General features: G+C 41.2%; 1 protein-coding gene across 3 annotated transcripts in view; it reads left to right on the top strand.

Moving 5' to 3' along the window:
* RGL1 (ral guanine nucleotide dissociation stimulator like 1) overlaps positions 1–26070 on the top strand; it is a 287005-nt gene that overhangs the window by 212464 nt on the left and 48471 nt on the right. For all 3 annotated transcript variants that reach the window (XM_007989218.3, XM_007989217.3, XM_007989216.3), the window contains one exon: positions 11963–12040. In XM_007989218.3, the coding sequence (XP_007987409.1) occupies positions 11963–12040 (78 nt within the window). The remainder of the gene's footprint in view (positions 1–11962; positions 12041–26070) is intronic.

The following is a 26070-nucleotide window of genomic DNA, read 5'->3' as shown; positions in this document are numbered from 1 at the left end:
ACCTTGATCAGCTTTTCCCGAAGGGTCAGGGATAGCAAATGAGAGAGGCATGGGTGAATTAAGTATAGTACCACCATGGGAATAGAAACCTTAAATCCATTCTTTATGTCACCTGGAGTAACATTTTCATATGTAAAACATGACATACCAATAACCAGCAGAACGGAGCTGCCTTTGTTAGTGCAACCAGTTCTTCCACAGTGTAGAGAGGGGTTGATCAGATATAAAGCTTGAAAAATTTCATTTATTTCCAAAGATTTTGTCATAGATGTCAAACAGACTTTTTCTTTTCAGAATTTTAGGATACATTATGGGAAAAGCAATTTTTCCCGTCTTTTTTTTTTTTAGCCATGAGATTCAGGTTTAAGGCATATAGTATAATGGTGAAGAACATAGGCTTAGGAGTCAGAAACTTGAATTTTATTCCAGTTTTGCACTCCTTACTTGCTCTGTGGTATTGGGCAGTTGATTTATCTTACTAGCTTCAGTTTTTCTCATCTATAAAATAACAAAAATAGCACCTAATTTATAGAGTTATTATAAAGTTAAAAGATGATAATATAGGTAAAATTCTTAGTATAGTGGCTGAAAAATATTAAGTGCTTAAGAGATTACTATTACCTTGTTTTCTTTCTTCATGGCATTTATTATTCTTTGAAATTATCTTATTTATCTTGCTTATTTCTTGACTGTCTGTCCTACTCAGAGACCATGGTAGTCTTGTTCATTGCTCTGCCCTCAAAATGGTGCCTGCAGTAGGTGCTTGGGAACTATTTGTCTAACAAATAAATAATGGTTATCATTATTCATGCCTGTTCCAAGCAGGTGCTTTGAAAGGTCCAGCAGTGAACATTGCCCAGTCTTTGCCCATGTTTAGTGGGAGAGACAAGTAAGTCTATAGACTCGTGTCATCACTGTCAAGGCCATGAGGCTGAATATGCATTTTTAATGAAAACATTTTCCCCCCTGGGAGCTGGTAGTTGTAAACCTTCTATAAAAAGCCCATTATACAAATCCATTCAGTTCTCAAATGCTTTCGTAGCATGAGAAGCTGGTGTTTTTGAGATGCGTACAATATGTTCCAATTTACTTTTTGTTAAACTTCACTTAAAATAATTGAATTTTTTATTTAGTGCTGGAATTACACTAGGCACTTGCCAAATATTCCTAGATTCATGCTGGCATGCAGTGCTCATGTTCCTGTACTTCCTTTTCTTTCAGTAAGAGGCAAGGTTTCTAATATCTTTCCTCTCCTCTTCCAGGTCCAAGGAAAGGAAGTTGTCAGCAGAGAGAGCACTGGGAAACATACTGGAAACTGAACCCACACAAAGGGTCTCTGAGCATTTTCATGTGACTTATGGTCCCAGTCTCGCCTCTAGGGTCACCAGCATCTAGAGGTGACACTGGGACCATAGGTCACTTCTAGGTGCTGGTCTCTTATAGCGTGAACACTTACATTAAATCTTGTTACTATGAAACTCATAATTTGATTTTTTTCTAAACTTTTTATTCTGAGTTATTTATTAATGTTTAACTTCTATCACTTACATAGGAAATGTTTCAAAATAATTCCATACCTTTCTTTTCATTAATTTTAGTAACCTCCTACAGGGCCAAATGGAAACTAGCAGAGACGGTCACTCATTAAGTGTTTTGTGCCTCCCCGCAACCCACCCATGCATGGAACAGTTGAGATTTAGTGGTTGGTGGCTCCAGGATGCACATCCCATTTATTTAGTAGAAAAGCTTTCAGGAAATCTTAACATTGCTTTGCTTCCTTTCCAGCTTAACATACAATCATATTGAATATCCTGACTCGGGTGAGAATTTCTTAGTAAATGAAGGCTGCTATTTAAGATTTTTGCTAGAACAGATGAGTTTAAATAGATTTTCTCTAGGTCTGGGTGTTAATGACTTCCTAGGCAAAAAAGCCCCAAAAAACTTGGATGGGTTACATACACATACACATACACATACTCACACACATATATAACAGAACATATATATAAAACCTTAACATATATACATAAATATATATATATTTTTTTACAGGGAAAAAATAATAACAATGCTAGTCACATTCTGGCTCCAGCCATGCTTCCTAAAGCTGAGTGTGTAGACCAAAACTGAACAGGGCATGATGTCCTGAACAGAACATAAACTCATAATTTGATATTTTTCTAAACTTTTCATTTGTTCTAAGAGTTATTTATTAAAGTTTAACTTCTATCACTTATATAGGAAATTTTTCAAAATAATTCCATACCATTCTCTTCATTAATTTTAGTAACCCCCCACAGAGCCAAATGGAAACTAGTAGTAGCCAAATGGGTATTAGTAGTATCTTGGATTATCTGAGTGAGCCCAGAGTAATCACAAGGGTCCTTAAAAATGTAAAAGATGGAGGCAGAAGACAGAGAAAGAGATACGAGGATGGAAACGGGATCAGATAGATGCTACGTTGCTGGCTTTGAAGATGGAGGAAGGGGGCCTTGAGCCAAAGACTGCAGGCAGCCTCTTGAAAGTAGAAAAGGGAATTAAACGGATTCTCTTCTAGAACCTCTAGAAAGGAACACAGCCCTGACAACACCTTGATTTTAACCCACTGAGACCCTTGTTGGACTTCTGACTTACAGAACTATAAAATAGTAAATTTGTATTGTTATAAGCCACTAAGTTTGTAATAATTTATTCCAGCAACACAGATAAGAAACATAAGAAACAAGGAATTCTTGTCAGGGAGATTGACTCTGAAAAAGCTAGTGGCCATAGGCTGAAGGATGTTGAGGGTTGGTGTCCACCCTCATCTTTGTTCTGTTCAGGACATCATGCCCTATTCAGTTTCAGTCCACACAGCTCCAGGAAGCATAGCCGGAGCCAGAATGTGATGGGCATTGTTATTATTTTCTCCCTGTAACTATGCCAGTTACTTCGGATTAACCAGAAAAATTTAATCTGGTACTGTTTGAGAATTATATCCAACCATAATCACTTGAGGGAAAATGGAAATAAGTTTTCTTCCCTGCTGGGCTGGTGGCCTTTGGTAAATGTTTGCTTTTGCCTAGTGGACCCAACTCTCACCTGCCAGCACTGTGGGAATTCTGGATGGGAGCATGTGGCAACTGCAGAGCCTTAGCTTCGGGGATGGCAGTGATGGTTTTGTTAAAGCAGACACTGAAGGGATGCTGTCAGAGACTTTGCCTCAGGTCATAACCAGGCTAGCTTTCTTGTCTTGAAATGGGGTTTAGAGACCTAAGAGATAAAAATGTTTCCATGAAGTAGCTTGTTTTTTTATTTCACTTGGCAAAGGGAGGCAAGGACATGCAATTATCCTTTTTTTGAAAAGAATATAAAATTGCCCAGCAGGTTTTTTTGTAAAAAAGTGTGCTTACATTTGGAGACAACAAAACAAAACTGACAAGAAACTGAAATGTAATGGGTGGTAACTGAGTTAGTAACTGGACAGTTAGGTGATCATTTAAAGCAGTGGTTTTGACCCTTTTTTTGTAGCTAGTGGGAGTGATTGATCACAAACCCCTGTAAGAATGTACTAAAACTATGGACCGTCTCTCTAGAAAAAAGAGAATATCAGATTTTTTTCCATAAAATTTAGGGACTCCCAGACTTCTATAAATTCATCCAGGGACCCTGGGTTATGATCCCCTAGGCAAAGTGTCCCTGGCATGATGACAGGGGATACATAGGCAGTCATTATGAATCAGAGGCAGGCACTGACCCTAGCTTTATTATAACTGGAGCACAGATCTTAAGTGTGGCTCTGAAAAGTAAACCAATCAATTTAACTAACTAAAATTACGCTTCATGGTTCATTCAGGTAAATTTAATGGTTTTAGAAAGTATCTTGGGACATCTAAAATGGGAAGATACTGGTGGTTTTGAGTTAATTTGGTTTTTCATATCACTTTTATTTGAAAAATTTTTTTACATTTATTTTTTTGTGAACTTAGCCCTTGATAGTGCCATCAGGCCCCTTGTCCTGGAGAACACAATTCTTTTGTCTTTGACCTCTACTAAAGCTAACAGTAAGCACCCATTTAGATAAATTAATATTATGTTGAGTTTTTGTAAGCTATAGGAGAAAAAGAAAAGTATCCTTGAAAATGAAAGGATGCCATGATACTAAACTCATATTCATTGTATGTGATGTTACAAAGCATGTTTCATAAGATTCTTGAAGAGTTCTGCAATAGCAACTTTTTGTGGTTGGGGAAAACGAGCCACAGGCTTGTACTGATTTGTTAATAATGTATTAATTCATCTTAAACCTGAGAAAAATCTAGACTCATGAACAGAGTCTGAGTGCTGCCTCCTCCCTACCCCCATCTACCTGTTTCTTCTGTTGTCCATCATTGTAACCGCATCCATTGCAGTGCACTAACAAGACGTGTTTGCAGTTGGTAGTTTAGCACTGTTGTGAACTAGAAGTGGAAGGAGTAGCTACTGATGGGCCACCAAGCTCTGAGTGCAGGAAACAGGCCAGAGAAAAGAAACAGATGACAGAGGCTTGGAATGGAAAATAGAGGAAACCTTATAGCAAGAGTGTGAGAGCCAACATACTTAAATAATTTTAAATCTGCATGAGATATAATGCAGATTTTTCTTTCTGTTCTTTTCTTTTCTTTCTTTTTTTCTTTCCCTTGGATGAATAGTGTCCTTTTCTTGATCTCCTCTTTAGACAGTTGTGGGTTAAGGGCTGGAAGGAAAGGTTATTCTCCAGGAAAATGTTATAGCATTTTGTAACTGTCAAGTGGGGCAGAAATATCTGGTACTTTTTTGCTGTTAATGTTGCCTTAAGTGTCAGGGACCTAGTATGGAGATAATGTGGACAATGAAAGAACAAGGAAGGTACAGTGTCCTTCACAGCAGAGGCCTAGAGGGGAGGAGGGCAGCTCTTTTTGGGTCTCTAGCTTTTTCTAGTCATGGAAAAATAGCCTAGAGAACTAGCCCTCACAAATGGAAAGCACAGTGTTGGGTTCTCGGCTCAGTCTTATTGGCCCCTTCCTTTCCTTCAAGAGAACAAGGAGTTTTTGCCTTGTTGTTTTTGACCTTTGTCTTTCCCCTTGAATAAGCAACTTCACAGTGGTAACAAGACCTTTCCAAGGTAGACTTGGTGGCTGTGACCCAGTTCTCAGGTCAGACTTGGCGGAGAGGTGCCTGCCGTGGAGGATATTATTCAGAGTAATTAAAACCACACGTCTTGCTGATCTGTGGATACAGTCCAAAGTCTTCACTAAGGTTTTCACCAGACATCTGCAGGCTATTTCACCCATGTCATTCTCCGGAGTCAGGGTTGGCTTCTGAACATTTTTTTCATACCTGACCTGTGTTCTTTTGGGTCAGTTACAGAAAAATGCCTAAGATGTTCTGAGGCCAGCGTTTATTAGAAAAGATTCCCAGGAGTCCTTGAGCAGCTTCATGTGAGGTCTCTCTTTCCTTTACTTCCTCCTTTCTGTTCTTTCACTATCCCCAGTAAAGTACCTCCTTCCCAACTCTTCCCGCCCCAGCCTTTCTTTTATTCATGGTAGAAGAGGGCATGTATTAATTCATTTAGTAAGTATTTATTGTCTACTTTGTGCAGACTCTATTCCAGGCTTAGTAGAAGTAGCAGTAAGCAAGATAGAAGAGTAAAACCAGAGTCCTTGCCACAGCCTACCAGGCCCTCAGGATCTGTCCTTGTCACCTCTATGCCTCATTTTCTATTTGCGCTCACTCAGCTCTGCCCCTCCTTGGCCTCTTAATGTTTCTTAGAAACATCCTCCTGCCACTCTTCCAGGGCCTTTGCAGTGGCTCTTCGGACTGCTTAGAAGGCTCTTTCCCTGGAGATGTGCAGGGCCCACTTCCTCACTTTCTGGAGAGTTTACTTTGTTTTCACATTCACATTGGGCCTTCCCCAAATACCCAACCTCTGGCCCTCCATTATACTGGGTCACTGTGACCTGCTTTATTCTCTCCACTGTGCTTTTCACTCTCTGACTTAGTATATATTAACTAATTATTATTGTTTGTCTCCCCCACACTACGATGTATACTCCATGAAAACAGAGACTTTGGTTTGTTTGCTGCTGTATCCTCAACGTCTAGAATAGTACCTGTACATAGTCCTTAGTAAATAAACTTCATTGAATGAGGACTAAATGAGTTACAGAATGAATGATGGAATAAATGAATGAAAGGCTCACTATAGCTTGTATGGTAGTAGGGTAGTGATTCAGAGGCTGGTTGCTGAATTCTGACTGTCATGGCTGAAATCCCTGCTGCACATATTAGTTGTATCTTTGAGGGCATGTTACTTAATTTAAGCCTTGTGGGCCTCATTTTTCTCATCTGTAGAATAGCAATAAGAATAACACCACTCTATAGAATTATAGGAGAACTAAATCAAGCAGTCACATAAAGCCCTTAGCACAGTGCCTGGCATATAGTAAGTTCCCAATAATTATTTTTTTTTATTATTTTTTTTATTTTTTTTATTTTTTTGAGACGGAGTTTTTGCTCTGTAGCCCGGGCTGGGCTGCAGTGGCCGGATCTCAGCTCACTGCAAGCTCCGCCTCCCGGGTTTACGCCATTCTCCTGCCTCAGCCTCCGGAGTAGCTGGGACTACAGGCGCCCGCCACCTCGCCCGGCTAGTTTTTTGTATTTTTAGTAGAGACGGGGTTTCACTGTGTTAGCCAGGATGGTCTCGATCTCCTGACCTCGTGATCCGCCCGTCTCGGCCTCCCAAAGTGCTGGGATTACAGGCTTGAACCACCGCGCCCGGCCGTTCCCAATAATTATTAACTGCTATTATTATTGGATCATTTGCCAGAATCAAGCACAGCCTGAGAGATTCTTTAGGATCACCCCCCTCCTGATCTGGTGTTACTGAGACTTTCCTGTTGGGGAGCAAAGGTTATCAAGGACCCCCACTAGAGAGACTGTCCCTGAGTACAAGTTTATCTAACGGTTTCTTTGAACCACAGATACACCTGGTCCTCCCCTTCAAACACATATAAAACATTTCATCTTACCAGATAGGCTACAAAGAATACAGACATCCTCTCTGGAAATAATTGTTTCCTGTTTAAATATTTAAGAACCGGTTAAACATTGTACTGGTTTTTTCTTTCCCTTTTCTATTACTTTTTAGGCTGCAGTAAATAATTGCTTAAGGCTGCACTTTAGGAGACATTTGTAAATTTTTCTTTTGCCTTGTGATAACAGAGAAAACCATGTCAAAAGTCATTTTGACAATTTGCATTTTAAGTTTTATGAGTTACCATTTAAAGAAGAGCAGTTGGTCATTGGTAAGCCTTCTTAAGAGGTTGGAGCTTTGATCTTAAATCCTAGGGAGGCTTTGTAGAAATTGGACACGACATTGTTGACGGGTTTGTCAGTAGCTATTCTATGGCCATTAATTAAACACACACACTCATATGCACACTTTATTTACTACCCTGGAATAAGTGAATTGAACTTGGCTTTGATTTTTGATGGGAAGCTATGAGAGGGTCCAGGAAAACATCAAAGGAACCTTCTTAATCTAGTAGGACTGACTCTCAAAGGACCTAGCCTGAACATTAAAGAGTTCTGGATTTCAACACTAGTCTAGTTTCTTTTCTGTAAAGCACTAATTCTCCTTAATGACAAGAAAGGTGCAAGGATGGTCTGGCATGTTGACTTATGCCTGTAATCCCAGCACTTTGAGGGGCCAAGACAGGAGGATCACTTGGGCCCAGAAGTTCGAGACCAGCCTGGGCAACAGAGTGAGATCTCGTCTCTACAAAAAATAAAAAAATTAGCAAGGCATGGTGGCATGCATCTGTGGTCCCTGCCTCTCAGGAGCCTGAGGTGGGAGGCTTGCTTAAACCTAGAAGGACAAGGCTACAGTGTGCCATGACTGTGCCACTGCATTCCAGTCTGGGTGAGAGAGTGAGACCCTGTTTAAATGGGAAAACAAAAACAAGTAAGAAAGGTGCAGGGGCACATAATCATCTCCATCCCAGTCCTTTAAGTTCCACAAGGTTACAGGCTCTTTCCTTTTATCTTACTTATAAAAGACTTCTTTGGAATAGCGTATATACTTTTGTTTCGCATTTTAATAGTTTTTACCTTTAAGATCTCAACTCTAACATCTTAAAACTTTTTTTCTTTTTAATTGTAGATTTTTGGAATAATCACAGCTATCGTAAAATGTTTATGCTCCGAAGCCCTTAGAAATGGGGCTTGACACTTGTAGAAGCATAAATAAGGCCAGATTATGCCTTTGCAGAGGCAAATCTGAACATAGTAGTTGGGAGGTCCATTACTGTGTCTGCTTCTGAAACCCCAAAAGAGCACCGACAACAAGTAGCCACCGCATGCCTGTTGGGTGCCAGGCACTAAAGAGTTGGGTGCCAGCTCTAAAGAGTAGTGAGCAAGAAGAAAACATCCTGCTCTGCTGGAGTTTATTTTCTAATGTACAATTAACACAACAACAAAATTAGCTACACAGTGTATCAGAAGGTGTTAAAAGCCATAGAGAAAAGTAAAGGAGGGAAGGGGCTGATGTTGCAGTTGGTTTGTGTTCTAAATAGGGCGGTCTGGGAAGGCCTCACTGATAAAGTGATACCTGAGCAAAGACCTGAGGAGCTGAGAGAGTGAGCGCTTGGGACAGGTGTGGGAGGAGGCAGCAGCAGGCACAGATTTGGAGGCAGGAGGATGCCCAGTGTGTGGGTGGAGCAGGGAGGAGGCTGTTGAGGCTGGAAAGGGAGTGAGGGCTGAGGAATTGTAGGAGGTGTGGGAGGAGGTCTCCTCAGATCATTTAGGGCCTTGTGAGACACATAGGACTTTGGCCTTTTCTCAGAGTGAGATGGGAGTCATGGGAGGGTTTCTCTCTCCTCCTCCTCCTCCTCCTCCTCCTCCTCCTCCCCCTCCTCCTCTCCCTCCTCTGTTTTGTTTTGTTTTGTTTTGTTTTTGAGAGACAGGGTCTTGCTATGTGTTGCCCAGGCTAGACTTGAACTCCTGGGCTCAGGAGATCCTCTTGCCTCAGCCTCTTGAGTAGCTGGGATTGCAGACATGTGCCACCATGCTTGACTTTTTATGGAAGGGTTTTGAGTGGAGCAGTGACATGATCTGACCTACATAGAGCAGGATTGCTCTGGCTGCTGGTCAGAACCTGGGGACCATTTAGGTGGCTGTTGTATTGATTTAGGCTACACTTGATTTACACTATCCAAGACAGTGTAGTTGGAGCCAGGGTGGAAGCAATGGAAGTGATGAGATGTGTTTGGATTCAGGATATATTAGAAGGGCAGAGCAAAAAGGATTTCCTGATGGGTTGGGTGGAGAAGAGTTGGTATGTCTGCAAGATTTGAGCCTCAGCAACCGCATCGTGTGCTCTGCCACACATGCCTTTTTATCCAGGTCCCTTATTGGTCTCCAAGTTATTATCAAGCAGTCACTCTGATCCCAATTGCGAAAGCATAGACACTCTGGCAGCCAGGAAAAATACTTCTGTGGTCTTCTGAGCCATTGCTCAGAAGATGCTACCAGGTTAGTTAATGAGAGAGAACTTGGCTCACCAGTGTAAGTTACTTAGTTTTTCTTGACACCATCTCATTACACGTTTGGCATCACATTCTGGGGAGGAACTGTGATAGGTGTTGGTGCCATCCAAACCTGCACCTCAGCTCCATGGCTGAAGAATGCAGGAAAAGAGCAGAAGAGAGGAGAAGCTAAAGCAAAGATAAAGAATAGAGAGATCTGGAAACTTTTATACAAACCACTTTGAAAAGAAGACTATCAGGAACAGTAAAATGTGTATCTTTCCCTGATGTTTTCCCTTTTTATATCTACCTTTCATAGCTTCCAGTTGAAAGATAAAAAAGATGTGATATTTCCACAGTAACTGGAGTGGGAATTAATGGACTAACATGGAATGTAACAAAAACAAAGGTTGAGTACTACATTTAGTCATTGAGAGATGGCAAGAGAAGAGTTTATGGATCCTTCTACATAGAAGATACAGTGGCTTTCCAAGATCCCACTCCTGACTGCACCCACCGTAATCTCTCCTACTTAAATAAACCACCAAGCCTGCTGCGTGGGAGAGCATGAGGACATAGTTTGCTATGATGTTGGCCAAGGATAGAGCTGAAAAATCTCAGTCTGTTTATTTATTAGGAATCTTGTTTTCCATCCTTGCCTTGCTCACGTGGGGTTGAGTAAATCTTCATCTGAGTTCTTATCTCAGGAAGAGCAAAGGGTAGCCCTGGAAACCTTCTAAATAGCAGGTGCAGCACAGAATGAAGAGCAAAAGAGAGGGTGGAGACCAGTGGAAAATATCTTTGGGAGGCCAAGAAATCCATAAGGCTGATGAACTAGAGAAAGGAGCAGGTGGATGGGTGAGCTGGTGCCTAAGGGCGCAAACTGGAACCTACCGGGATGGGATGATAGGGAGACCAGATGGACTGGCATTGGGTCAAACCAGATGGTGGGCTTTTATTTTTAAAAGGATTTGTAAGTCCTAGGAACAAGGAACCATAAGGGTACTGGGGCCTTTAATCCCATTAGTAGAGAACAAAAGTGTGCCCTTTAAAAATGTAAACTCATCAGTTATAGAATTTATCAAAACTTTGGGACAGACAACTCACTTGTGAAACTGCAAGGAATCTCTGGATTCTGTGTTGATGGAAGGAGAAACTGAAGAAGTAGTCTAGGCATTATAAGTTAATTAAAGACTCCTCCTTAATAATTTAAAGTGCATTTACTAAGTTTACATTCCAAACGAAACAAAATATGATATATTTGTATGAAATAAGCTGGCTTACATGTGGAGTTGGGAAAACAGCTAGCAGTGTAAGTAGGGACTGATGAATTATTGAGTAAATTTTGAATTGGTAATGAGAAAACTTTAAAAATTTAAGCACCTATTGCTTTCCCCAAAATCGGATGCCTGTACCCCACCTCCCCAGTTGCTGTGTCTAGAGCAACCTGGTCTTAGTATAGCTACAGCTGCTCTCCTGGTTGCTAAGACGTGAGAGCTTTTACTATAGTCCTTATCCCAGTCTTAATTTTAGGGTCTCTATCCTATAGACTGTATCTATATATATAGTCTCTATCCCAGCCTTAATTTTAGGGTCCAGAGTTATTTCCATAATCCCTCTACAACAGGACTTATTTTCAAGGAGACCAGACTCTTAAGTGTAGCCTGAAGCCATCAGTTTGTGCTCCCGTGTGGCATGAGTGTGGATACTGTGCTTGCGTAGATATGCAGAGGGGTTGGACAGGTGGGTTTGGTGTGCTACAGAGTTCATGGAGTCTGCCTTCTTCGTATCATGTAATAGCCGATTCTCCTGCTGAGAGGAACACTCTAATGTAATCTAAAAAAGTCAATAAATGTTAAGTGTTAATATCAAGAGAAAGTTTTAAGTAGTGTGATTAGTTGTTAAATGACTTTTCTGTTTAGAATACGCAGATATACCCATTAAGTAACCATCAATAATACTGCATCATTTTCTTTTTTTTTTTTTTTTTTTTTTTTTTTTTGAGACGGAGTCTTGCTCTGTAGCCCGGGCTGGACTGCAGTGGCCGGATCTCAGCTCACTGCAAGCTTCGCCTCCCGGGTTTATGCCATTCTCCTGCCTCAGCCTCCGGAGTAGCTGGGACTACAGGCGCCCGCCACCTCGCCCGGCTAGTTTTTTGTATTTTTAGTAGAGACGGGGTTTCACCGTGTTGTTAGCCAGGATGGTCTCGATCTCCTGACCTCGTGATCCGCCCGTCTCGGCCTCCCAAAGTGCTGGGATTACAGGCTTGAGCCACCGCGCCCGGCCTTACTGCATCATTTTCAATGCTATTTCATAGATATATCTTTCCTTAATTACTTCTGAAAAGTATAACTGTCACTTTGTAGTCGAAGTTGAATAGAGTTGCTTTCCAACACCACTGACTGTTTTTGCTTGCTTGTTCATTATTATCTCTAAAGGTATGGAAACCTGACAAGTCCAAACTGTGAAGAAGATGGAAGCCAAAGTTCATCAGAGTCCAAAATGGTGATCAGGAAGTGAGTCTCCCTTTTCTTTGCATTCTAAACTCTCAGTCAAGACAATATCTTAAAGTGGTAGTACAGTATTTTATTCCTTTGAATGTTGCCATGATTTTTTTCCATAATGCATACAGAGGCTTATTTTTTGATTACCTAACAATATTCATTTATGTATCCAGTGAAAGTATCTTAAGTAACCACTGTCTGCCAGGCATTGTGCTAAGGTATACAAAACAAACAAGTGAACAAAACAAATGAACAAAATAAACAGTCCCAGCTTATAAAAAGTGAGTATTTTACCAGAAAGAGACAGAGAATACACACAAAAAAGTGAAGAAGAATGAAGCAGGGTCTGAGGGCTGGAGCGTTTGGTTACGTGTAGGGTGCCTGGATTGAGCTGTCTGGTCTGTTGGCATTGGAGCATGCCGGAATGAGGTGTGCCCTGAGCCTTGCAAATAGCCAGGCAGACAGACCACGGGAAAGGCTCTGACGCAGGAGCAGTGTTTGAGAAACAGCAGGGAACTGCATGTGGCTGGAGCGCGTGCTAGGGGATGAGCACTGTGAGGTGGGGCAGGAAGGTGGCCACTCACAAGAGGACTCATAGGAACTGGGGAAAGATGTTGAATTTGATTCTGAGGAAGGTAAGAAGCACTTGAAAGGTTTTGAGAAGAGTGCTGTGGCCTGACATATCTTAAAAGACCTGCTGTGGCTCTGTGTCTGGAAAGTAGCCTGTGGCAGTGCGGCTGGGGGCAAGGGTGGGAGCAGGGAGCCTGGTCAGGACCCTCCCAAGAGTCCAGATGAGGGCTGCTGGTGGTGCCCGCTGGAGCAATAGCAGTGAAGGCGACCAGCCTTTGCAGAGATCTTCCAGGTGTCGCTGGCAGGACGAGCTGGAGTGCATAGGCTGTGTGAGAGAACAGGAGAAGCCAGATGCTTCCCAGGGTTGCGGTTTGAGCAGCGGAGAGACAGAACCTGGGCTTTATAAAACAAGGAAGATCGAGGGAGCAGGATTAATGGGGAGTGTGTATCAGAAATTTAGTCACAGACATCATTTTGAGGTAATTAGTTCAGTCTAGATTTCAGGGAGAGGCATGGAATAGAGGTATAAATTTGGATGTCCTTAGTTTATACATGGTATTTAAAGCTATGAGACTGGATGTGGCTTTCTGGGAACTAAGGGCAGATAGAGGAGAGAAGATCCAGAGACTGAGCCTGGTTCCTTGGGTGTTTAGAGTTAGAGCGTCTGGCAGAGGAGACTGGAACAGAGCAGCTTTGGGGAAGGATGGGGGAGGAGAAAAAAGAAGTTGTGTCCCAGAAGACAAGCAAAGAAAGGATTTCAGGGAGGGAGTGACCAGCGCCTTCCAGTGCTGCCCATAGATCGAGTGTGAGGGTCTGAAAAGTGACTCCTCCTTTGAAGTCCTGCGGTCTTTGGTGACTTGACAAGTACAGTTTGGTGGCTGGAAAGGGGAACGAAATGGGGACAGTGAGTCTTGTTAGAGGAGGAGCTTTGCTGCAAAGGGGAATAGAGAAATGGATGGAAGGTGGGGTTTTTTTTTGGTTGTGTATGTGTTTTTTAAAAGATGGAAGATATTTTATGCTGATGAGAATGTTCTATGAGAAAACATCCGTGATGCGGGGGTGGGGACCACTGTAGGGGTGATGTTCTTGAGTAGATGGAATGTGCACCTGGGTGCCTGAAGCCACTAGTGTTAAATATTCATTTTGGGGCCAAAAGTCTGGGGGGTATCCTGTGGAATTTTTAACTCCTTGAAGAGTTACTGATAGACTTATTTCTTCCGGAGCTAGGGATGTGAAAGTAGAAAGCTGAGTATCTTTTTTAAATCCTGAGAAAGGTTCTGTGTAGTTTTGCAGTTTTATTCAATGGATCATAACTTTCCAGAAAACCAGACATATCAGTGTAGGTATTTGAATGTCAAGCACAAGGTACGGTGGGAGGAACAATTCTTTTGTTTTTAGAAGGGCTTGGGGAAGGCCTCTTGGAGGAGGTTACCTTTGATCTGGGCCCTGAAGCATGATGAAGATTTTGTTGGTAGAGCCGTCCGGGTGTAGGGAACAGTAGGACCAAACTGGGTAAATGCACTGTTCATGGAATTTTGGGGAACAACACAGATTTGGTGTGGCTGCTGCAGAGAGTACATGTTAGGTGAGAGGGGAGTCAGTGGAGCTGAAGCTAGATTAGACTTACTTCAGGAAGGGCATTAATTTCTTGCAGGAGAGTTTGAACTTTCCCTGGTAAGCAGTGGGCAGTCAGCAGTAATGAATTTTTATAGGAGGGAAACAATATAATCTAAAAGGTGTTTTTTTTCAGAATGGGTTAGACATAGAGCCTTCTCGCTCAAAGTGTGACCGTGGACCTACAGCATCAGCATCTCCTGGGTGGGAGCTTGTGAGAAATGCAGACTCTCAGGCCCCACTCAGACCTAATGGATTAGAATCTGCATTTTAACAAGATTCTCAAGTGATTCCTAAGCACTTTAGAGTTTTGAGAATCATAGGATTCTATGAAAACTCACTAAGATAATGATTTTTTAGAAGAGCCTTTTTATAATGGACATTCTGGAGCATATACAAAAAGAGATACTGTAAGAATTGAGTGTAATCTAGACTTGTGAGCAGATTCAGAAATAGACATGCTATTATGCACATATTGGAACTCAGTCCAATCTAGAGCTACCATTCAATTAGCCACCTGTCCACTCCGAGGAGAGTCACAATCTGAAAAATATCCAGAGCTGGCTGGGCACGGTGGCTCATGCCTGTAATCCAAACACTTTGGGAAGCCCAGGAAGGAGGATCGCTTAAGGCAGGAGCTCAAGACCAGCCTGGGCAACATAGTGGGACCCTGTCTCTACAGAAATTTTTTAAACAATTTGCTGGGTGTAGTGGCACATGCCTGTAGTCCCAGTTACTTGGGAGGCTGAGGAAGGAGGATTGCTTGAGCCTGGGAGGTTGAGGCTACTGTGAGCCATGATTGTGCCACTGTGCTGCAGCCTGGGCAACAGAGTGAGTAAGACCTTGTCTTAAAAATAAATAATAATAATAATAATAAAAAAATCCAGAGCTTCTCTGTCCCACGAGGTGTTTTGAGATAAAATAGATTTTTTGGGAAGTAGCAGTTAAGAAAATTGTACCCTGGATATGAAGAGTCATGTTCATTCTTTTAAAGTCTCATTCGAATTCGTTGTATACCAGAAACACTAATGTGAATGAAACTCCAAGCTAAGCTGTTTTAAAGGGTTTTAGAGTTTTAGGCATATAAGGGCTTAACAAAGAGCTTCACACAGAACTCCCCTGAGGGGTCCATCCTCTGGGGACAATGGCCCTTTCCTAAAGTCTCACAATAACTTGGTGGAAAGTTCTTGACCCTTTTCCTCAGACTGAGTTGCCTTTTAAAAAATTATGCCTGATGAAAATATGCCACTTTATCTTATAATGGGTTGCTCTGTCCTACAGATTCTGGAATGTTAAAATCCCTTCTTACGGGTGACCTCTTTCTTCCTTCCATTTCCCTTTTTTCTCTCTTTCTCACTGTTTTTTCCCCACATGTTTCATCTCACTTCACTGTTATTTTTTGTCTCTCTCTTTCTGAAACTATCCTTCTCCTGATCGTTTCTGTGCCTAGATAGGGTTACTGCTTTGTCTTTGTCTTTGTGAGAGGAAATCAGGGAAGCACCTTCTCCCATCTGTATGTAATATATTGTAAATTTCCTGGTCATCCCAGACCTCTGGCATCTGACTTGCAGCAATGATTGAGGGCTTCCTGATGACCAGTAGATGTGTAGGAGGTATGGCAGTGGTTCTCAACAGGGCGACTGTTATCCTCCAGAGGACATTTGCCAATGCCCTACAGAAGTTTTGGTTGTCTCAACTTGGTGGGGGGATGCTATTGGCAACTCATGGGTAGAGGCCAGGGATGCTGCTAAACATCCTAGCAGGTGAAAGGTTCTTGTATCGGTTCTAACCCTAAGAGCGTGCCAACAGACAACATGAGGCGGTGTGGAGCAACACGCTGTTTAAATGCGCGCCCGGGTGCAGGCGGGCTGAGACCTAAAATGGCACCAGCCCCAGGTGAGGACGGGACAGGGGTTTTATAGTCCTCTGTAAACAGGAAGTATCCCAGTCTGACGTGACTACTACATAGTACCTGAACGGCCTCTTTGTCGGTCTTCAGGGGTACGTGTCTTCCGGCTAGGGTAGGTGTCTTCCGGCCCGCTCTCTTCCTGCTTCTGCTATCTTGCTGACGCGTGCTGCTGGTGCAAGTGGCCTTGAGCCTTGGAATTGGGCCTGAGAAGGGAGGAGTTACTCATCCCTTCAAGCTTTCAGGCCCCGGAGAGAATCTTTCAGCATGTACAAAGTAACTCTCCTCCACCCTAAGAAGGAATGATCTGACCTTAAATGTCAATAGTGCCTAAGTAAGAAACCCTGCTATATAGTGTTGAGGCTTTAGTTCTCAAGTGAAACTGTCTTTATGAATACCTAACATATATAAAAATAGGAGCAGGCCTATTTGGAAATTTCTTTATTTGTGTCCCTTTTTATAAGGAGCTGAATCAAATGTGGAAGTGATCCAGAGGCAGCCACATGGAGAGGGAAAGGCCCTGGTGAAGGAGCCTGGAGAACTCCCATCCCACTCCTTCTCTATCACTCTGTCACTTACCAGTCATCTGACCTTGGCTTAGTCACTTCACCTCCCTTTGTTTCAGTTTCTTCACCTGAAAAGTGAGTGCTTGGAATAAATGCTCGCTGAGGTCCTTTTAAGTTCGGTGATGTCTGAGATAAAATTTATTTAGCTTTTTCTTTCTCTCTCAAAAAATGAAAATGAATAACAGAAACAGAGATATGGTCCACACAGCATAGTGGACTTTTGAGAGTATGGTACCTTCGACCACTTTTCTCTGTTGGAAAGTGTGTCACCAGTTTTGAAGAGACAGGAAGAAACACATACACAAGCTTTGTTTGTTATTAGTCATGACATCACAGTTGCTCACTGGGGTCATGAATAAAGAGCTGAGCTAAAGCATTGTCTTGTGGGAGTAAGGCAAGGAGTGGCAAAATGCCCATTGTTTTCTTTTGCTATGAATCTGTTCTCTTGTGATTTCAGGTGGAAAACCGACAGCAGGAATCCAATGACATTCAAGAAGTAAACATCCTGTTTAGGGCAGTTGCCTTGAGTTTTGCAGACCTGGGTGGAGGAGGGGGTTGGGACAGGGACTCACTATTGGTTTTAACCATGAGCAGAAAAATACCCAAATATTGTCTGTTTTTCCGTTTTTGCTGTAAAGCAAAGAGCAACCCTTACATTTTATATAGGCTCCCAAGTACCAAGTACAATCTTTCCTGTATTTCCAGATATGGATTTAAACCTTTCAGAGGGTAAAAGAACTTTAAAGAAGGCAAACGTGGAAATACAGATGAAGCATTCAAGATGAAAAATTGGTTTCTGATGTCTTGGACCGTAACTGACTAGTGTTCTTCATGCATTTAAAAAAGTATCAGATTGTGCAGGGACTCCCACATGCGGAGTACTTGTAATTCCAGTCCAGAGTTCAGGCTTTGTACAATGTCAGGACCCTCTAAAGTTATCTGGCTAAAACAAGAATGTCTTCAGTTGCAAAGGATTCAACTTCCAAGGCTTCTGGATGTTGGAATCTTTGCCTCACAGTGATTTCTGATGTTAGGGCTAGACTGATTATATAAGGTATGCCACATTTATTTCTAAGTTTAGGATCCCTAAACTGGCCACTATTTATCAATTAGGAAACTCACTTTCTATGACAGAAGAAAACATTTCTGCCTATATTCATTCTACCTGTGCCCTTTTCCTGCTGACATTTTTACACGATAAAATGCTGTCTTTTTAAATAAAATATGAACCAGATGGAAAAAGCAAATTGTCTCTAGGGCAGATTTATTACAGTCATTGAATTCAGAAGTGAAGAGAATGTAAAGAAAGGATATTAACCATATAGAGCTTTTACACCATGAATCTTCATTCTCTGAATTTTATTTAAGATAACCATATCTCTCTCTCTATATATATAACTTCATTTAAAGAGATTTAAAACTCCTCAGGAAATGATGCTTTATTTCTTTCCTTTAATGACGACTATAAGGTTGAAATTGTTTCTGTTTTCTTTTCTTTAATTGAATCTCATCAGTTTCCTTCTGGAATGCCAAGTTTTGTTTTCTCAAATTCTCTACCATAGTAGTACTTCAAATTGTTGAAATCATTCTGCTTTCATTTCCATGTATTCGAAGATATGTATATTGTTCTTGTAATCTTTTCCCAGAAGTTGTAAACAGTGACACCAGATTTCAGTCACTGGTAAAGGATCATGTAAATAGTAGTAATCCAAGATATTGGACACACTTTAAAGAAAAAGGAAAGGAGTTAAAGAAAGTTGGCTGTGTTACATTACTGCCTCAGAAACTTCACAGTGGAAAGTAAAAAAATCTTCCCAGAGAGTTTGCAATCAATATTCATTCCTGCAAATTCAGATGCCCTAAGAAGGCAATTGAAATTAATTGGAGTGATTATAACAAAAATGGGGAAAAGGAGGAGGGGTGAAGAGCAGCAAAAACAAGATTTAAAACTTCAATTTAGAAGAATTAAAGGTGAAAGGAATTTTTTTTAAGTGAAACAAAAGAAATAAAGAAGTGATATGCCATATCGAAGAGTCTGGTATTGTCTTTAAAATATCCCTACAGGACAAAGAAAAAAGAAACAAAAAACGTAGTTTTATAAGTCATTGGCATTCTAAGTCAAGTCTGCATTCTGGGGACATGGGTAGAAAGCCCCGAGCAGAAACTGATGTTCTAATAATTGAGGAAGAATAAAACAACATTGATGATCAATGACTCAAAAAGAAGACAAGTCAATCATATGAGTGTCTTAAGTACTGTACTTAAGAACCCTGTGTTAAGTTCTGGCAAGTAGCATTTTCTACATTAAAGAATGTCTCTTTTAGAAAGGAAAACAGACATCACAATTAGACTGTGTTGTTTGATTCACTGCACAGCATTGTAAACAATGAAAATGTTGACACCGCCCTTGCCACCACCATTGGCTGCAATTTGTGGTATGCTTACTTTGTGCAAAGCATTCTGCTAAGTACTTTATATTTGTGTCTTCTTCAACCATCGTAAATATGCTGAGATATTGTCCTCACTTTATAGGATATAAAGTGAAGCCTCAGAGAAGTTATGTATTTTGACTAAAATCAGACATCTGGTTAAGTGACAGGTCTGATATTTGAACTCTCGTCCAACTGACTCCAAGACCTGAGTGGGAAGCCCAGGCATGCCATTCATAGAAGAGTGTTGGGATCTCAGATACTCAAGATTTTCCTCCCCATTTGCCTATATCATAAGAAGAAGACTGCAGAAGTACATGAAGAACTAGATTACAATATCACTGTTGTGACTAATGTTTTAGATTGTTGTTATTCTGAGATCTTTTAATTTGTCATTATTTCCATTGCTCTGTGCTGTTTTGCCTGGCTCTTGCTTTATTATTGAATGAATACCCTGAGCAAGGTTTGCACACAGCTGTTAGAAATGTGGAAGCTAGACCTTTTTCCTGGGGAAGGAGATGGGTTGAAGGATGTGAGGAAACAAGACCAAATTAGGCCCATCAAAGGAGAACCTGCTTCCTGTTCCTCATGCCTTGTAGCATCTGTAACTAGCAACGGAAACTCAGTTCTAGTGGTGAAAACTATAGAAGGCCTCAGCCATGTTTTTCAATAGAGTTCTATTTATAACATGAAAACTCCCTTCTTGGACTGTGGGGAATGAGTTATTGAGGTCCCTGAAAGATAATTTTGGTGACTGGCGATATCGTTTTCTAATAATAGCTAGAATTTATTGACTACTTAGTAGGAATGGTCCCTGTGTTAAGTACTGTACATACTTGTTAAATCCTCATATCATTATGCCCTATTATTCTTATTTTACAGAGGAGGAACCTGGGGCGTAGGTTAAGGAACATGTCCAAGCCTACACAGTGAATAAATGCAAGAGCTGGGATTTAACCCAGGCCTTAGCCTCTGTGCTGCATGACCTTTACTATTTTTCCTCTGATAAAAATGAAAATATTTCTCTTAAGTACTTAGCTTGGGAATGAAAGACAGGTGTGTAAATAACCTTGACTTTGGGTAGTTGGCTTCAGGCTTATCCATCCTACTCCAGGCCCTCTCCCACTCACATTTACTGTCTTTCCATATGTCTTCCTTTCATAATCCTTTTCTTCTTCCTTCTTGCCGTGGAGGTTTTTTTTCTCTTCTCTCCCTTCCCCATAGCCCCTGCATTGCCCTTGCCTTCTTAGTGCTTAGATCTGACTCTGGCTTTGTTGCATTTATTTCCCTTGTCTTTTCGCAATCTCTCTTTCACGTCTACTCCTAGTATTTGAATCTCTATTTACCAATAGCACTGACATGTGACAATGTAAAATGTAAAAAAGCAGTGCAGGACAACCTTGACAGGTCCAGATAATAATATTTTCATCTTTTCCAGGAAAAAAACAAAGAGGAAAGCTCTGTATCTTTCTTTGTTCCTTCTCATCAGGAAAATTATCTAGCTGGGGCAGCTTCTATCTGGCAACCTTCCCTGAAACAGGAAAACTGTTCTGTGATTAGGAGAGCAAGGTGGAGGGTCCAGCCCAGAGTTGGGGTCAAGGTTGACTTAGACTTCAGTCCTTGAAGGACGAAGTGTATTAGATCCCACCCTCAGAGCTTGGCAGAAGTTACTTCATTGCTTGAAAGGCCCACCCTCTGTGTAAATCTTCTTACCTTTTCATTATCTGCAGCGAAGAGAAGATCCATTTCTCAGAGAATGTCTTAAAATAGAAAAACATTTTGCTGCTTTTGAAAAATAGTTCTATGTCTTATTTTCTGCTGATGATTAAGTACAAAAAATTATTATTTCAAATAGATTTCTGGGGAAGGAAAAGAGCTCTAGATGGATAGTGTTATTCTTTCTGTCACGGTAATCCTATTTCTTGGCTCAGAAGTTACACATCATGGGAGAGGTGACTTCATACCTGGAAAAATTTGTATTGAACATTTGACCAATTATAGAGTATTTTACTGCCTATGGAATGTTAATATGATTTAATACATTTACCTAAAATCTGCATTCATTAAAAAATCTGTGGTTTGCGCATAATCACCACCTAAATGCTTGCCTCAGCCCTATCTGCATTGCATTTCTGAAGATCCCTGGGGTGGCTAGAAGTTCTGAACCGTTTTCTTTTATCTCTCAGCCAAGGTGCATCTGTCTAATATCTTCTAACCAGGTGTTATTAGGTGTGATTTCTGGTTGGCTGAGAAATCAATGAGTGGTCAAGTGCGGTGGCTCATGCCTATAATCCCAGCACTTCGGGAGACCAAGGCGGGTGGATCACCTGAGGTCAGGGGTTTGAAACCAGCCTGGCCAACATTGTGAAACCTGGTCTCTACTAAAAATAAAAAAATTAGCCGGGTATGGTGGTGCCTGTAATCCCAGCTACTCGGGAGGCTGAGGCAGGAGAATCGCTTGAACCTGGGAGGCGAAGATTGCAGTGAGCCGAGATCATGCCACTGCACTCCAGCCTGGGCGAGAGTGAGACTCTGTCTCAAAAAAAAAAAAAAAAAAAAAAAAAAATCAATGAGTATAGCAGATTTCATCATGCTCCTTTCCCCCAACTCTTTATATTTTTTACTTTGACAGATCTTTATGTCCTCTATAAGTGTTTAGCTCTTTCACCACAGGACCTCTGCCTCATTGCTGCCCTAGAGTCCTCATCCCACTGACTCCTAATGCTTAAGATCTCAGCTTTCACATCATTTTCTCAGGGAGACCCTCCCTAAAGCCTTGACCAGGTCAGCTCCCTCTGAAGTTCAGTGCTTCCCTGGGACCCTGGACTTCCTGTATTGTGATGCTCATCGCATAAATTGTTTTTGTGACTCTGGAAAATAAAGGGCACTCAACAAATATTAGTTTAATTGGTGAATGAATTCTCCCCAGGGGTCTGTTTTCTTAGAAGCAAAAGTCCTAGAAGCTGTTTTAGTACGTTTCACACAGTGACATCTGAGCATGTCTTCCTTCCCCTATAGACGATTGCAGTCGGTTGGAAAAGGCTCACACACTACAGAATTTTGTATGTTGCCAAGAATGCCTGAGGTGGAAAACTCAATTTTGGTTGTCTCCTCTGCTATCAGTTTTGGGCCCCTGGCCTTGGCCAGCTACCCAACATATTTCCCCTTGTGACTGAGGAGTTTTGTTCTGTGATCCACCAAAGATTACTTTGGAAGAGGAAATCACATACTGACTTTTCTCCTGACTGAATTTAGGTTATGTCACAATTGTAATCATCCAGTTTGGCTTCAGGAATTACTTCTGTCTTTACAAGTTATTCAAGAATCATCTCTTGCAGTTAATACTACAGTTTGATGTTTTTGATTTGTCCCAGAGAGGATACCTCAAGGTGTATGTATGTGGGCACGTATGTGCATGTGTGTTTGAGTGTGTGTTCACAGTAGCCATCTTCTTCCAGCAGGCCTGAAGCCACACATGTCATAGCATGGCTTGTATCCTGTGTCATTGTTCCTGTGAGAGGTGGCAGATTCTTTGAGTCAATTCCTGTGAGTGCTGCTGATTTTCGCTGAGCCATTTTACCTTTTCAATCGCTTCCTTCTGTGACTTCTGGCAAGTAGTTGTAAGACTGTTGACAATTAATGTTTCTCTCCAGGTATCTCAGAATGGCCTTATTGACATTTTACCATTTGAAATCACAACTGATCAGTGTCAGGAAGATGAAGAAGGTGTTATTATATCTCTTCCCCAGAGAGGGGGGTCTGTGGAGTTAACTGACCTATCCAAGCTTCCTTGGTTCCCTGGTGGGACAGCCAGGTTGAGGAATAGAATTTTCCTTCTCCGGGTGTCCAAGCATCCTGTCTGGGTCTGTGTACAGCACCAAGTGGCTTCTGTCATCTAACAGACATACCAGTCCTGTAAATTTGTGACTTCAAACTAGAATTTCCCTTCAGCTATAAGATTCTTGACATCTCCCCCACTCTGTTCTGGTTCGTATATAAGTTAGATCTTAGGAGTGGTGCCAGGCTGGGTAAGACAGAAAAGGCATTGGCCAGTAATCCTGTTTTTCTTTTCATCATTATTTTGCCATGTTGCTTTCTTTTTTGAAATCTTAAAAGTTTCGCATTTGTATCTGCTTCTAAATCTATCAAGAACGGAAAGTTTCTTCCCAGGGCTGGCACACACAAAGCTACTGTGAGCCTTGGGCATGTGTCCAGGCCTTTCCAGAAAGCCTCCCTGCCTGGCGTGCTGAGAAACGCTCTGCCGATGAGGAGGGCAGGGGTCTGCCTCGTGTTCTATTGTGCTGTTTGTATGTCTTTCCCTTTCTCTGTTTCTTCTTCCTCCTCCCCCTTCATTCCTCCTTTGTGTGAAAATGCTTTTTTCTGGTTGATTCAGTGTCTGAGTTTGCAGTGAACTGTCAAAGCCTTCTTAGGCTAAGCTACAGGAAGGTCACTGTCACAAAGGGTAAAAAAAATGCATAGATTGCCAGAGTTCATTAAAAACATCAGATTGAGGAACACAAAATGTCCACCTAAGGGCAAGTCCAATCTGGACGAAGGCTCCTCTTTAGAACTCCCCTAGTTCTTCTGAGGCTGCAGCTTTCCATGGAGGTACGTGCTGTGTGCCCATCGGAAATACTTACACGAGCATGCAGAGATGGAAGCAAGGATGCACATATTTTGTAGTTGTGAGAACCTGAAAATAACTTAAATACCTGCCTTGCAGTAGAAGAATACTTAATTATGGTGTGTCCATGTCATGAGGAACAATGAGATAGATCTAGAGGTAATGATGAAGTATCTGTAACATACTGCTCAGTAAAAAAGCCCATGTGATTTTCTTTTTCTTTCTTTCTTTCTTTCTTTCTTTCTTTCTTTCTTTCTTTCTTTCTTTCTTTCTTTCTTTCTTTCTCTTTCTCTCTCTCTCTCTTTCTTTCTTTCTTTCCTTTCTTTTTCTTTCTTTCTCTATCTATCTATCTATCTATCTATCTATCTGGTTTTTTTTGGAGAGAGGATCTCGCGCTGTTACCCAGGCTGGAGTGATCACAGTGGTGTGATCACAGCTCACTGCAGCCTCTATTTCTTGGGCACAATCAGTCCTCCCACCTCAGCCTCCTCAGTAGCTGGGACTACAGACGTGCACCACCACACCTGGCTAATTTTCTGTATTTTTTGTAGAGATGGGGTTTCGCCACGTTGCCCAGGCTGGTCTTAGACTCCTGGGCTCAAGCAATCCTCCTGTCTCAGCCTCCCAAAGTACTGGGATTACAGGTGTGAGCCACCACACCCAGCACATATTATGTATATTTAAATGTGTATACATATCCACAGAAAAGCCTAGAAGGATATATTCCAACAGTTAACAAAAGGTCCTGGGGATGGGATTAAGACGAAGGGAGAGAGTAGGTATTTCGCTTTTTTAGTTTATATACATTTGTAAGACTTACTTTTTGGAATAAATAATGAGTTTTATCATAATAATTAAGGATCACAGGCATTTAAGAAGTAAATAATATATTAGCATCACTGACTCTTACCTGTAATTTTGTGTTTCTGTCTGGGTGTTCTTTTCAGTGAAACACTGTCTTCTTGTTAGGCTGCTGCTGTTTTTGACTTGAGTATATGATGTGAATTATCACCTCTCCATATCTGTTTTTCCATCAGTGTCGTCGTAAGAGTATCTTTTCACTGAAATATTAAGAAACATTAAGCTGGTGGTATTAATTAGATTAATTCATCCTTCTTTTTAAAGGCACAAAACTCTTTTTCTGTAAAAGTCAAGCTGATGTATGCAAATATCAAGTTTTCAATTAATTTCTTCTGGCTTTCTGGAAGGAAGTGAAATTATTGTTCATAATTTCATTTAATCTGGACTAAATGTTTGGAGTATTGAATTATTGCTATGACTTTCATTTGATGGTTTTATGTATCTACTTTAGACGCAGATAATTGAATATTATAGCTCCAATTGCTTTAACATTCCACATTAGTGAAACAATGATGTACACCATAGTGAAAACAGTAACACATTTATTTTCCTTCTGTTTGTACTTCAATTCCAAAAGTTAAGCATTAAATTGGCTTTAGTCATACTTATGCTTTGATGATAGTCCAACTTCTTGGTGTGAAATCAAGATGTGAAGAAAGTTAGACACACCTGTGAAAGCCCAGCTTTCAGTTTCACACATGTGGGTAATAACTTAGTCCAGTTACAGTTTAACTTAAAAAAAAACAATTTGTATTGAAGTATAATTAGATGATAATTTTAAAATGTGCTAAAAAATTCTTTTTGGCTGAAAAATTTTGATAAAGTGTATAGTTAAGATGAGGTGTTGTGTCTCTATCAATAAAATATGCATGGATTAATTTATAGTCCCTGTCATCTTCTCCAGCCTTCAGCAGTGAATATGCCTGGACTGTAAGGGGTAACTGCTTGCTAGGCAGGCAGAGTATTCTGTTCTTCTCCTTGTCTGTGGCATATGATTGAGTCAGGAGCGTTGGTAAAGTCCTCTTTGAAGGTGAAGCATAGAATAACGGCACTCAAAACATTTTATTCTTTTTATCCTTCAGCTATTTGTCTCTTGCCTTCAGTGAGTGGCTGCCGCTAACCTAAAGACAACATGCTGTGTTATTACTAACATACTGGAGGGAGCTGTGCACACACAAATGACCCGGTCTCTTTTTGTGCCCTGGAAGCTTGTCTTCCCCAAGGTGGACTCTGTGTGATCCACGGAGCCATCAGAAGAAATCACCTTTGCTTATCAAGTTTTTCTCCTTTATCTTTTAAAGATGTAACTTCGCTACCTACTATTTCTCCTACTTGAAATATATTCTCCTCATTGTAATTTGAGAAACAAAAGGATAATTTTATGAGGACATTTTCAGTGTCCATGCTGAAGCCCTGGTGATCCTTGTCAACTTGAATTTATGCATTTTTCTTTCCAAACTGAGGCACTTCGT

The sequence above is a fragment of the Chlorocebus sabaeus genome, chromosome 25 (genome assembly GCF_047675955.1).
Source record: "Chlorocebus sabaeus isolate Y175 chromosome 25, mChlSab1.0.hap1, whole genome shotgun sequence".
NCBI lineage: Eukaryota > Metazoa > Chordata > Mammalia > Primates > Cercopithecidae > Chlorocebus > Chlorocebus sabaeus.
The sequence above is the reverse complement of the archived record's forward strand: the minus strand, read 5'-3'. Positions and strand labels throughout refer to the sequence as shown.